At 41.7% G+C, this 15,125-nt stretch overlaps 1 protein-coding gene and 1 pseudogene across 4 annotated transcripts in view; one reads left to right on the plus strand and one right to left on the minus strand.

Moving 5' to 3' along the window:
• The window catches only part of LOC110979996 (ubiquitin carboxyl-terminal hydrolase 8-like), a 148,445-nt gene that overhangs the window by 58,908 nt on the left and 74,412 nt on the right, over positions 1-15,125 (plus strand). For all 4 annotated transcript variants that reach the window (XM_087140218.1, XM_087140217.1, XM_087140216.1 and 1 more), the window contains exons 8-9: positions 2,970-3,117; positions 6,318-7,126. In XM_087140218.1, the coding sequence (XP_086996344.1) occupies positions 2,970-3,117; positions 6,318-7,126 (957 nt within the window). The remainder of the gene's footprint in view (positions 1-2,969; positions 3,118-6,317; positions 7,127-15,125) is intronic.
• LOC147798426 (uncharacterized) lies at positions 79-1,651 on the minus strand (annotated as a pseudogene).

Below are 15,125 nucleotides of genomic sequence, written 5' to 3' on the forward strand. Positions count from 1 at the left end.
TTACTCTATCTTCAACTGGGAGTTTCTGAGATTCTGTGTTCCTTTAGCCAAATCAAAAACTCTCTACATTTATAAAGCTATCTTACTGCGGTTGCATCTGCCTTTGCGGATAAAACACTCTGAAACATGTGACTCTTGCAATGTTCCAAGCTGCCAGGAAATCCCAACCAAAATCTTTAATTGAGAATGATCTATAAACCAAAAGAAAGATTTCATTGAAATTATGCACAATCAATATATACTGCACAAATAGGGCTATTGAATTGACTAGATCCAAGCGGAGAATTCTTGTTTCTGCCGAATTGGAAGAGATCTGGACCTTCCAAGGAAATGAAATCTTTCACCCAGGGGGTATAACAAGACCAATGCAATGGCCAAAATGAGGAGGAAGGCTACCATGGACATACAAGTACTCCTTTATTGCTACTTCAGATGCTTTAAAACGCTGGGAATCAATACAATCGGTGGTACCAGGAGACAATTCTTATGAGCCCAATCCTGGGCAAATGCATCTATTCCCGACGTCTTTGGATTCCAAAATCTTGAAAAAATGACGAGGTAACTTTGCATTATAAAAGGTTCCAAAACAATCAATTGTAAAAGGGCCCCATCTATCATTTATAATGTCAAATAACTGTGGTGAAATCATTCAATCATCGGTGTCAACCAATCTACTAACATAATCTGCTAGATCGTATATAGATCTTGGAATCCATTCCATTTCCAGCGTTATATCCGACATAATTCAAGTGTTGAAAATACCAATGGCAAGTTTTTGTAAATCGGGTTTCATACTTCCAACCTCTGCAATATGGGCTGCAGATTGGCTGTCAGTGTACACTTTAATCTTAGAATTAGAAATTATTGGCAAGAAAGAAGCAATCGGAAAAGCAATAGTGTTCAACTCTCGCCATGTAGAACTCATCCTAGCTTCTTTAACATTCCAGTTTTTGTGAGCGGTGTGGACATCGTTGGGTATTATTGCCCCCGAACCAACAGCACTAGCATCACAACAAACTATTTTGTTTACTTTGCCAGATGTGAATATGTTTCTTACATTTTCTTTGGAGACATTATTCTCTCAAAATGTCAACTCAGTGACACAATTTTCATCCAGACTAATCAATTGGTCTTCATGGGAGGCTCCAGCTATTGTAAACTGGCAGTTCTGGGTGGTTAACCTAGATAGATTACCTACCACTGGACCCAATGATAAAACTTTGTCCCACGAAAGAATGTAGTTTTCTTATTGTCATTATGTCCGACCCCTTAATCTCTGCTATTGTGTTGAGAATTTTATCTATCCTTCTCTGAAGGAACTGCAAAATTCCCAAGGATGTGTCCCAAGTCATACCGAGCCACTCAATTCTATTAGTGGCTCGGTATATTAGTTTTTACCAATATTATATACAAAGCCAGCTTTAAATAGATCATTTTTACATGACAAGAAATATCTTTAGCTACACCTAGATTCAGTGCACTGTCACCTGAAGTCGAAGGAATAACACAAAAACCATCATCCAAATAGATTGCGATAAGGATACCAGCGGCACGCCAATGAGTGACAGGATGTTTCATCATCTAAGTAAATAGCAATGGAGCTGATGAAAGACCAAATGGCAACACTTAAATTCAAAATACCTTCTAACATCATTGATAACCCAGGAGAAACCTAAATATTTCTGGTAATCAGCACAAATACCAATGTGATGGTATCCAGACTTTAAATCAAAAGAAAACATGAGCATTTTTGGACAAGAATTGAAGACTTATTTTCCAGTCGTCCAGTTTAAATGAAATCTTCGGTATAAATTCATGTATTTTACTGAGGTCTAGAATAAGCCTGGTTTGCTGGAAGGTTGATATGCAACGGACAATGGATTAACCACGAAAGAAAGAACAGTTTTCTCAACGATCCTACCAGAGTTTAACAATTCCAAAATAGATTCCACCACAAAGGCATCTTGAAGAATAGAGAATTTATTATTATTAGAAAATAAAGAATGAGGTGGAGTGATAAATGGGATTTGATATCCTTGTTCAATAGCCGACATTATCATTGAAGAGGCACCTATCTTGCGCCAAAAACTCAAATGCTCATGCAACCTTCCTTTAACATTAATATTATCCGAGGGGATATCCGTAGCACAACATGATTCATAATCACAATTAACCTCCAATACGTCGCTGAACTTGCCATACAAGTTAGACACCTTAGGGCAGGTGAAATAATGTAGAAGACGGCTTGCTATTAGCGACTGCTGACTTGGTTGTATATCCCGAGACGGGTCCCTCATTTGCAGTACCGAAGGTACAGACAGGTCGCTGAATGTTCGGGGCTTGCCATGGGATGCCTCTGGTATGGTAGTTGGTGTATCCAAGCGGGAGTGCCGACTGTGCTTTGGGTCTAACTCAGTGCGACATTGCAGGGTTAAAGGCGAAGGGGCAGTCATGGAACCAATGTCCTTGCATCTTGCAGTTAAAACAGCCATCATTTGACACGCCTGGAATATAAAGAACAATCAAAATGAAGCACGAGCAATACAAGAACTTAACATGCACACAGGAGAGCTAGAAAGTGTGGTTGATACTCGACGTGAAGCGTAGGCCTGAAAGTGAAAAGCCCGGCAATGTGCACCCCTTATAATTAGTATACGCTTGGAATCACAACAATGGAAATAGTTTCATTGAATCAAGCACAAGGAAGTGGAATGAGCTAACACCACAGCATTCCATCCGAAGGTGGTATTCACCTTTCGGTATTTCAGCCGCTCAAACAAAACTAACTATATATACACTGATCATTGATGTTAAAAACTGTATGTACTTTTTAGACATGTCCATACGAAAGTGTTCCCATTGATCAAATTTTGAGGTACAGTAGCTGCGTGTAGATACTGTATTCTCCTTGCTTTCATGCATTGCAGCTTTTAACAGTAACCTTCTTTTGTGATATTTTCCTCTGATAGTGGGACTCAACAGTGACCTTGAAACTGGAGCCTCTCGTGTTGGATGGAGGATATGAAGCTTGGTTGTTACGATATCCAATGTTAACAACAAATCCTCATGTGACCAGACCACCTGTTGACAGTTCTTCATCAGCAAGTTTGAGCTTGTGTAGGTCTTACACTCATTTTCATAATTATATTTCGCATGATGTCTTGTATGTCAAGCAGGAACTCTTTGAGATGTAGTCACTTGCATTTAAAATGGGACAAAATTATATCACATTATTTCATGTCCCAGGAAGATCTAAAATAAAGATACAAATTATGTCATGTTAAATTAGGTCCCATAAAATTGCAAAGAATGAAAAGCTTTTAGTATATCATTTGCATTGATCACTGTCAACTGGTGCATGTGTATCCATTGACATACACTTCTAACTGTCTGAAGTCTGTGTTGTTTGACTGCAGTGCAGTATTATGAGCAGCACCTACACTACAGTACGTTGCATTTGAAAGTTACTTGACATGAATGGGAAAAAAAGCGAAAGGAATTCGTGTTCGCATTTTACATTTTGACCACAACTTTCCCCCTGCGAATTTGCAGTGAGTCGGATGCGAAAGGGATGAACGACATGCGAAAACGATGCGAATCTTTTGTGAACACGGCGTGAAACATTTGCAAAACATTGAGAAAAAAACTGTGTGCGAAAACAGTGTGAAAATTTTGTGAAAGTGGTGCAAAAGGTTCCGAAAATCATGAGGAAACTTGCGAAAACATTGTGCAGCGAAAATGCTCAACACTTGCCACACTCGCACAACTATTATGCAGTGAAGAGTCCATTACACAGGCTGCGCTGTGCTTTGGGCCGGTCAGGGCCAACTCACCACATGGAGTGTGCTGTTGTAGTCTAGTAGCAATTTCCTCGGCCGAACTGTCTGGTCCATGCAGCGTGATCCCGGGGATGCGCTCACCACGGCGAGCCGCGCCCGCGTGGCACAGTTGTTTTCTTGGATTACCATAAACAAACACTCGTCAATACTCTGCTGTGGTGACATGGGTTATTTGCCCACATTTTATTTATTCTCGTGGTGTAGTTTGGCACACAAAAAAATCAACAATGAAATACTACATGTAGTATTTTGTTACTGAAAGGTTTCTTTCGATTGACAAATAAAATCATGCTTAAATTGTACATGTATCTTCATTTAGCAAATCTCGTCTTTTCGCTGATTGTGTTCGGTATGACATATCGGGTCTGTTTTCACTCGGGTTTCTGATGATATGTTGCTTTCTGTGGTCACATGGTTATTGGGAAAAGTCATCGATTGGACTGTCCATGAATGGGCATGCAGTAGCAGTCAGGATGTCGGGGTAGGTGTAGATGCAGTTTGTGCTTCATGATGCGGTGTGGCATCATGCACGAGGTCCCGTGGCGGTTTTTGAAGAGATTTGGTAATATTTTTTGATCGGCGCCACGAAAACGTTGAGATAACCGGATACAACGCATTTATTCCAAAACCACGGTACATACATCTGCCAGTACATGTAAACGTAATTCACATACATGACAATATGTGGATACATGTACGTATACATGTACATACATGTGCACATGATGTTGAGCATCCATCCAAGTGGGTTAATTTAAACGCTTATAAGACATGTATATATAACGGCAATCTTCTTTAATTTAGCTGTTAGGTGTTCAGTGCTTGTCTCCATCTTCCACCATAGCCAGCTTTGATTTCGCCCGTCGCATTGTATTTTGCTCAAAACCGAGAAACATACTGCGTTGAAATTTTAATGCTGTCTTCCTCAAGTACAGTAAAATCTTGATAAGTCGAAGCCCGTTAAGTCAAAACTCTGTTTACCTCGACTTCTTTCTGTATTCCCGACAAAAGAATAGGCCTTTATGTACAATAAACAATCCGTAACTCGAAACATCAATACCACTAAAGCCGCTTATATTGAAGTTTTGGTAGGCCAATTAAAAAAAAGACACTGAAGAATGATGAATAAAAAGTGATTAAAGAACGCTTGCCTTCATTATGAGTCATTACTGTCATGCGCACGGCTTTTCTTTGATGAGCTGAGCATGTTCACACGGGCTGCCATTGTCACGTCGACAAGCACTGGGTCGGCATCAACCGCAACCGTAAAAAAGGCCGTGTTCGAAACAGGCTTCCAGACCTATGGCTAGGTCTATTGTCTGCGCGTCTCCATGCATTTCCAATGGAGTGAATACCAAGACCTAGCTCTAGACAAGAGATTCGGATGCAGCCTAAATCAGGCACGAATGATGTGCCCTCAAGCGCTTTGTACATGTATCACATGACCCAGTACAGAAACCCTGACCGACTGACGCGGCCCGCGCGCCGCGTTATGCGGTAACAGCCCGATCAAGCAAAGCAAAAGAATGAATTCTCAAGACGTAGACACAGGTACCGGTACATAACTTCGTTGGTTTACTGTTCATTAATGTACCACATAAAAACATGTTTAATGATGAAGTTTGAGGAAAACTTGCACGGTAGGGATAGCCTAAAATCCACTTCGTGTTCGACTCAGCTTGCAGGCAACCTGCCGTAAGCCAGTAAGGTTGCATGCGCATTGAAGCATGTAACTTTCGATAACTAGAACGCTGGATAACTTGAACTTTTCATCCATTCCCCTGAGCTTCGACTTATGGACATTTTACTGTAATCTGAATATTCCTGAGAATTGAAGAACTTTTGATTTGAACTTTTGACTGATTTTCCTCCACTTTCCATATTCAGAGATGCGCATGTTTGAAACCACAGAGAACAAAAACTTCCTGATATCTACACGTACATGCACAAATACTACTTAATGAAGAAAGCTTGTAAAATTATTTCCCCACTATCAGAGAAAATCTGTGAAAATCTTTTGCCACTTGTGGGAAAATCTGTGCAAATTTTTTTCCATTTGTAGTAAAAAGCATGAAAATCTTTTCCCACTCAGGGGAAAATCTGTGAAAATATTTTCCCACTTGTGTGAAAAGGTGTGAAAATGTGTGAAAACGTTTTCCTACTTTTGGCATACTTTTTCACAATTTGTGAAATGAAAAGGAATTCCCTTGGAAGAGAAAAAATGTGAAAAATTTTTCCCTGGCATACTTTTTCACAATTTGTGAAATGAAAAGGAATTCCCTTGGAAGAGAAAAAATGTGAAAAATTTTTCCCATGTTAGTGTTAACTTTCAACCGCAATGTACTGTATATAAAAGTGCAGATGTTATTTATAGAGAGCCATCCAGTTCAGCACAGAAACTTGTATACAATGTGTAGTTTGGTCAGTTTCCAGGTAAAAGGTATTGACTACTCTGATGCTTTGTCTTCTGTTAAATAGTGGATTTTGACTACCCATCACTGGAAGATGATCAGCCTAATCACAGTGTTAAACCAGAGGGACCAGTAGTGAAGCCATCCATTTCTAGTGGCAGTAACGAGCAGACAACACTGCCCAGCAATGCTATGAACTCTGAAACCATTTCTGTAATAACCCCTACTACTGTCCATTCTCCCAAAAGTATCCCTACTGTCAACAGATCCGTCAAGCCCAAACAACTTCAGGAAAACTTATCTTCTCCAAATAAATCTCCCAGTTCGGTGGCCAGAACACATGGTCCTTCGGCAAGTTCATTGGCTGGGGGTAACACCAAGGGTGCAACAGCTCAAGTTTCCTCTAGTTCACTTAGTGTGTCAGATAAAAATAAAGAATCCTCCAGTTCAAATAATGTTCTGTCTGTAGTCCCAAGTACTGAATCTTCTCAGGTGACAATCACAAAACCTATGATCCCTAATCGATCACTGAAGCCATTAGTACAAGACAGTAACTCAGTTACAGCTAAAGAAAATGGAAAAACAAAGGCAGCAGTTTGTGACAGTCTTAAGGATGATGATGAGGAAGAAATCCAAAATCAGATGAAAGGAGTTGGACGGGTAAACAAAGCAAAGAAAGAGGATACACAGACATATGCAAAAGAAGGGAAGGGAGCAGAAGGTGTAAGAGAGTTAACAAGAATGCAAAAGGAACATCAAATCCAAGAGCAACAGGCTTTGTTGGAGCTTGAGAAAATGAGACAGGAAAAGATGAAAATGGAAAACAACCAACTTCGCCTTGAAAAAGCTCAGATGGAAAAGCAGCTGGAAGAAAAGGTATTTGTAAATATGTTCATTTCAACTTTGATCAATCCCAACGGCATTCTTTTATTTTTGGGATTCACTGAAGCCAAAATTGTACCTGCTGTTTCATAAAGCCAGTATATGTCTCATATGTGGACCTATGGTTCACTCACCAGGCTATCGATAACCAGTCTTGAGATCAACTCTTCTTGGACAGGGTTGATCCGACTTTACTTTTAAGTACAATAAATGGTGGTTTTTTAATGAAAGAGTATACTCACAACACAAGAAACAGAAATACAACATTCAAATATGATCTCAGGAGCAAGATGTAGTGGAAAGTGCAGCACCAAATGATACTGTATCTATTTTGTCCAAATGAAAAGGTCCAGTTCCTCTGACAAGATGTAATAGCAAAATCTTTAAGTTGAATTTGTCAGACTTAAAAGTCTGTATCCACATTTTTGTGGACGCCTGCATTTAATTTTTAGAATTCCAAAGAAAAAATCAATTCAGATTTTATTTATTTATTTTTTTTTGACATCTCACTTTTTACAACGGCACCAACTTTGATAAGGCAGTGGTGATTTGAATGTAGAAGGAGACAAATTCCATTGCACTTAGCCCTATACCTATGAAATAAAGAATGAGTACCCAAACATGATGATGATATATACCTCATGATATTATCTCGCCAAAGGTAGCCTGACAGTACAGCATAGCTGGTAATGTGTGGCTGTGGCTGAGATCATTTGTCTCAGGGAGGTACGTGTAGCAAAAGGCTGTGTCGTCTACCATTTTATTTGTTGATAATGCTCTTATGCACAGGTCAATACAATTTCAGTCTGATGATGTGATACTTCCACAAGATATTCATTGCATGCACAGTTGGTGTGATGTTAATATGCAACTCGACTCTGAGAAAACGAAGGTATAATGAGTATCACATGAACAGTGGATCCTAAGTATCTGTTCTGAGCAGGAACAAAAGAGGGCATGTTTTTAACTGAAAATGTCAGTTCTTGGTATGAACGCATTGCATAGGCGCACAAGCTTATGCGCATTTTACGCAGAGCACACTGAGTACATTCATGCAACAAATTTATTCTGGAGTGTGTGGTCTTCATGTGCACGTAAAATCAGTCTGTCTTTCTTTGGCCAGTGAGGGTGCACTTTAACTCGGGGCAAATATCTTGGTTAACACAACTTGAAGTTGTTAATGAGTGATAATGTCGTGGAGTAATTTTGAATGACAAGATTACTTCGGAATATCATGTCAATTATGAAACTACTGTTTTTTAGTGTTGCTCAGGACTGTCCATGCATGCCTCGCTTTTATTGAACAAGTTCCTAGTGATGCCTATTCTGGAATATGGGCAGCCATTATTTGTAACATGTAAAAGGTATTATAAAAATTCTGCTCACTATGGCGATAGTGAAGCAGGGAGGCATAATATCTCAGTTAAGACGACCAAGTTCAACCGACTGAGGCCTGAACACACAGACTTCATTTTTTGCCAATGAATGTTTGAATTCCCTGAATTTTTGAGAAGTGGAGTAGCTGAAGTAGCCCTTCAACATTGGATACTTATTAAGGGCCCACTTGTATGAATCGTAATAAAACACTTATTTGGAGGGAGTAGTGAGGGGGCCTATCCTGAACATATTTTTAAAAACATGAAATGGGGGAGTCACAGGCCTCTCTCGCCAACCGAGTTCTCTTAAAAAAAACGAAGAATATTTTAAAATCTTTTTTAAAACCACCAAACCAAAAACCCAGATGCCAAACTAGAAACAAGCAAAACGTAAGTCAAAAAAGAAGCGGCAAGCCAAACAAGAACCTAAATCTATAAATCTTTAGCTGCTGACATTGCACCCAATACCTCGACTCCATATTTCACGTAATTGAGTGTTGTGAGCACATGTTCTATTTTTTTATACGTAGTTTCTCTCTTGTTGCATTCTCTAAGAAGCTTTGCTTTGATTTCTTCAATCTTTTTGAGTCTGTAAAGCTTTGTTTGGTTTGGCTGTGGAAGCTCAGGTTAAAGCTTTAAAATCTCTGGAGGATTACTACTCATGGTTGTTAATGTTTCTTTTTAATTATAGGCTTAATTATTTACACTTTAAAAAGTGCGTGATTGAAAAACGCAAACAGCTTTACTCCCCGATTTTTAACTCGATCAAAATTCCAGCACCCATTTTATTAATCACTTTTCCCCATCATTTTTCAATGAAAAATGTAAACTTGTTATTTTTCTGGGATTGAAGTAGTTTAGCCATAACGCTATGTGCCCTTTGGGGTTTGCTTGAGTCTGTAATAGAGCACAGCATGTCTGAATGTTGACCGTTAAAGTTGTTCTAACTAGTGTTTAACTCTCAGCAGTGTATCCAAAGCTCATCAAAAGGTTTACGTTTATTTTTTCCTTTATAAATAATGTTTGGACCTAGCCTACCTTTTGGCAGGTTTAACAGTTTTGAGATGTCTTTACCCAACTGTAATCTAATATTTACGTCTGTTATCCTAATTGTAACCAAATTTGAGTCTTGGTGAACGTTAACCACTTGCTGCCGGGTGCTATCAAAAATGAAGTGCACACATACGGGCCATTTTCAAGATTTTCAGCCCGCAAGATAGGCTCCAAGCCTCAACCAGCGATAATGGCACCCAACTCAGATCCCCTCCCGGCCATCCCTCCTCCCTCACAAGAGGCGTTCTTGGAGGGTAAAGTGGCTTTGCTATGCAGCCAGAACTGTTCCCCCAGCAAGACTTGGCTCCGGATCATGTCCCGGATTATGGTGACTCTCTCTGTTCGGCGCTGCACTTGGGACGAGTAAACTTACTCCTTCACTCCCAGTTCCCGTGCTCTGAAGTCCTCTGGCAGTCTGCCTACTACTAGTGCCTACCGTGGAAGACGTGTATTCATCGGTATGGCTCACCAGTCTACACACCGGGATGGCCCTACGCCTCCTGGGCCAGCTACAATGACCACCACATGGCATGAACTACAGCTGTCAGACGAACTTCACTGCGGTTCACTCAGGCATGACTTTGAAGTTATAGCGCCTCGGGCTGATGCCCCGTTGCTCCCGGGGGCAGCCCATTCAGAGGTGCCACCTAACTATGCGGGCTCTTCACTGACCACTTTTCAGGCTACAGAACTGTATCATTGCCGTGGTTCCCGAATGCCACTCATTGTTGTGGCTTAGGGCTACTGGCTAGGGCTTCCGCCTGCTTCAACCTGTCACGACCTGCATTCCAGACATGTGGCTAATGCCTCAGGTTTTTCCTTTGGGTTTTATTGGTGGATCACCGCACATAAGAAGCGTTAACACTCATCATCTTCTGCTGGGTCCAAATGCAAGAAATCTTGCTCTACACCTAGGCAAGATATTTCTTCATCGGGTTTGATGACGGTGGTCTGCTGTTTTGGAGATGCTGCCGGGTTCAGCTAGCTGCCTTGAGTCAATCTCCACTCCCCAGGCAACTGCCCTGCACCGGGAAGCCCTGTGTAGGATCCCCCTCCGGATGTTTCTCTCTGGCTTCACATCCAGCTCCGTCGGTCTGTCTAATAAACAACACCACCCATTCGTTTTACACATGTATTTTTTTATTGATTTTGCACTTAATAAATTCATTAAATAATGATAATAATAATTCAACTTATCCGGGTTCTACTTACGACTCACATCTAGCTCCACCCTGTGAACATGCCATGCCTGGGGTCATCTCCTTTCCGTATTAAATAGAGCTAGTGACGTTTCCCATTCATGCCTATGCCTCTACCTTGATCTGTCCAGATTTGGGGAAATCCAGGCATGCAGGAACTACATGTATACTCCACCGGGCTGCCTTGCGTTATTTGCTCGTACGTCCCCTGGTGAATGTGAGTCTGGGTCACGCATACTAAACCCTAACCACAGCTCGAACAATTGCTCATAGGCCTACCACTACACTACGCATCAGACCGTCAGCTAGCAGCCGTGATTCCTGTGCCAAGGGTCAGCTAGGTGGGAAACACAGAAATCTTCTCTCCAGGTGTCGCTCCACCATTCTATGGAGCTGTCCCGGTGAATAAAACTTGAAACGATCAGCCTACTATTCTAACCATCGGTCTTCTGTGCAATAATGCCTGCGGTGGATGTCATCGTCCTACCTGCAGACCCATCGAGCCCTCCGATGTCTGAAACTTTGTCATTGGAGGCACTCAGGCGTGTAAAATCAACCCTGATCTCTGGAAAAGCTCCCCTCTATTTCTGACCGGTCATCACGCCATTCAAGTCAGTATCCACATCTCAGGCTCCTAATTCACCGAACTTCACATCTTGACGATGGATGTGTCACTATTTGGATGGGGGGCTTCTCTTCTGCCACTTCATGCCTCCAGGGTCTGGGACACCGCCTTTTGAGGCAAACACATCAGCAGGTTAGAGCTCCAAGTGGTGTTCAATGCTCTTTGCCACTTCTGACAACACCTAGTAGGTCAGTCCATTCGAGTCAAGAGCGACAACTCCACAGCAGTGGCGTACATCAACTGCAAGGGTGGCACTCGCTCTCCTTAGTTCTGCACCCTTGCGTGGCGGCTCTCCATGTGGACAAACGCTCAAGGGATCACCCTCCAAGCCGTCCACATAGCAGGAACCAGCAACAGCATAGCAGATACACTCTCTCGGGGTGCCGTTCGACCAACAGGGTGGATTCTTCACCCAAACGTGGTCAGCTAGATTTTTGCAGAGATCAAGCATCCCCATCTCGACTTCTTCACTTCTGCCGACAAAATCCATTCCCGAAGTTCTGCTCCAGGTTCCCTCACCCATGGGTATGGGTGACAGGCGCCCTATAGATCAACTGGTCGGGCCTTCTGGCATACGCCTTTCCTCCAATATCATGATGGTCCTGTCCAAGATAGAACGGAAGCCATATCAGATCCTCTTCATCACTCCTTTCTGGCCTTGCCAACCGTGGTTTCTAAGACTGACAAGACTCCCTGTACAACGGTCGCTGGTCCTTCCAGTTAGGGAGGACATCCTTTATCAACCCAAGTTGGGGATCCTCCGAAGGGTCTTCACTTGACGTGCTGGACGTTGTCCAATGATCCTTAAGGGCATCGGGCCTTTCCACAGATGCTGCGTCCATGGCAGCCTGGGGTCGACGACTGTCCACTCCCAAAATTTACAACAGCCGACTGCAACATTTTACTAGATGGTGCGACGACCATGATGTTTCTCCAACCGAAGCTCCTGTGAGTTTCGTCACAGACGTCCTCACTCGGGCCTCCAGATTGCCACCATCCGCAACTACCGGTCGGCCTTGGTGGCTGTTCACTCAGGCTTCAGCGATGGATTGACTGTCTCTGTTTAAGGAATGTTTGTCAAGCGTTCCCACTTCAAACGCCTCGTCTTATCCTGGGACCTCAGAAGCTTTCATCGAGGTCTTGCCAGTCTTGAAGTGTCCTACGCATTCCTGCTGGTCCCCTTTGAACTGCTGTTCAATGCGTTTGACCTCCATCTCAGCATCAAACTGGCATTCCTCCTTACGGTCATTACATCGAGACGAGGTAGCGAGTTGCATGCCCTATCGACTGCCGATGGTCACATCTGCTGGGAGCCACTGGGTTCACCTTATTCCAACCACCTGGTTTCTGATGAAAAACCAGCCACATACCTTCTGGCCTTCCGACATATTCGTTCTCAACACTTTCTGGAGACAACTCTGACAAGAGATGGTGTCCAGTTCGGACTCTCAAGTGGTATCTTGCCAGGACCAAACATCGCCGAGAATCTAATTGCCGGCTCTTCGTCACCACAATGAAACCCTTTCACTTGGCGTCGAAAAACACTATTGCCCAATGGACGGTCTCAGCCAATATCTTCACTAACCAAGACCAGCCAGCACAACATGATGAGATGACCCGATCTCACGTCAGGGCCCATGGCATTCAGGCTGTCCCTGCATCCTGGTTGTACTTCGGAAGAGTTCCTCTAGCTGAAATCCGTGAGGCGGCTTACTGGAAATCTCCTTCCACCTTCACTACTGAGTGTTGCCTGAAAAATGTTTTACAGATCAAATCAGCCCATGGCAGAGCGACCCTGCGCTCAACAGTCCGAACAATGTCCAGCACTGTTCTGGCTGGGTGATGGATACCTCGACTTATCAGTTTCTCCTGGTGAATGCTCGCTCTTGCAACGCCCACCTTATGTTCCTTTTACACTTCCGTTGCCGACCCACCTCCAGGGTACAGTGCCACTCTGCATATGTAGGCTGGGCAGGGGTATGTGAATGCAGGAGACTCCTCCCCACTTGGAGTGAGTCAGGTCTCCTTGTGATACTTATTTATTTTTTTCATGAGCAAAACTTGGAGATAATAAGTCTCCACTCCAGTCTGATGTATTGACTAGGTGGCATCTCGGTTTGCACTTAATTTACACTTTAATATATGATACTTATATAAAAAAAATCAGTTATTTACCTCATCCTCAAATGTTGAGGGTGGGGTTAACTTTAGTTAGCTTTTTTTCACTCGCTCATGCGTGGATGTTTTCTCTGTGTGCAGATTTTGCAAGTTGACTTATTTTTTTGGTGTTCACAAAAGAGATCTTGTGGAATGTAACCTTTGACATTTCGCACTACTTCTTTGGTATGGGGTCTACATTCAAAACAACCATATCTGTATCGCCTGTGTGCACATGTATTTTTGTGTTTGTTTCATGCTAAACAATGCAAACAACTACTGGTAAACTTTTTGATATGTTGAAATTTAAATTTTGATAATGGTTTCTCTTTGTCACAATTGCACCTCTTGTTACTCGTTTTTGAGTGCTGCGAGTTTTTTTGTTATATGTTAATATTTTTTCTTTTTTTTTGTTGACAAAATTTATATACACTGTACTGTATAAACATCTCTAAATCTGGTTTATTATTTTTATAGTGTTGGCGCCCCGTGATGTTTGTACACTTATAACAATTTAAGTAGCCTTTGCAATTAATACAATCTATACAAAGTTTACAGTTTTCCCGACTTTTAGAATCTGAACATAATTCACAAAACATACAATCAATGCAGTTATCGCTTATAGACATTCAGCTGTACCGAACATCGTCTTGGCTGTCAATATTTTGTGCACAAAACCTACCGAACATTATGTAGTTGCAAATCAACACAGCATGCATCAGTGATCAATCCTGAGCGGTAGCTTCACGACTTTCAGGATAAACTAAATATTTATTTTGTAACTCAAGATTTAATAAAAAAAAACAAAAATAACAGATGAATTTCTAGAAACCTCAAATGTGAATGCAATGGCAAAACATCTCGAAAACAGCAAATCATAGTATCACAAGAAGGTACACTTTAGTTCGACAGGAGAGGGCGCTATTCAACATGGCAATGAAATGTTCGGCAGTTGAATACATTTGTACTGGGGTTGTTGGGACTGGCATTTTGCGGGGAGGGGGGGCTTGTTTTGTTGGTATGAGGGAGCAAGGAGTGTGGGGATTTTGGGGACCTGGGGTTTTCTTGCGGGCAGGATAATGTGTTGATGGTCTTCTTTTTATCAGTGTTTGACAATTTTCTTAATTTCAAGGTTCCTTTGTTTTTACAGAATGTAGTTAATTTTTGAAAAGTTTATCAATAAATTTATTTGTTGATGTCTTCAATTTTATTTTCAATAATTAATTTTTTTGTGTCAGATTTATTTGCTGGGTAATTCATCAATTCATCCTTTTGCGATAGCTTTATTGTATAAGTGTTTTCATGATTATGTACAGTCATTGGTTTAACTTTTTGCATTTCCTGGCATTTGCTGCAGGCTTTATGTTTTTGTTCGTGATTTCGGTGTGCTTTTGTCTCTTTTGTTCCTCTGTCCTGGTTCAAAATGACATCACACTACTCTGTAGGGCTAAGCGGAACAATGAAATTGGCTTCCATTTTAATTATATGGTTTTATTATTTTCTTATTTATCCTGATGAAACTTCTCAGTGGAGCACTGCTTTCAAGAGGTGCCCAACAATTGCAACAAAATCATTAGAATTAC

Source organism: Acanthaster planci, linkage group LG08 (genome assembly GCF_054643075.1).
Source record: "Acanthaster planci isolate LZ-2023a linkage group LG08, COTS_SCS, whole genome shotgun sequence".
Lineage (NCBI taxonomy): Eukaryota > Metazoa > Echinodermata > Asteroidea > Valvatida > Acanthasteridae > Acanthaster > Acanthaster planci.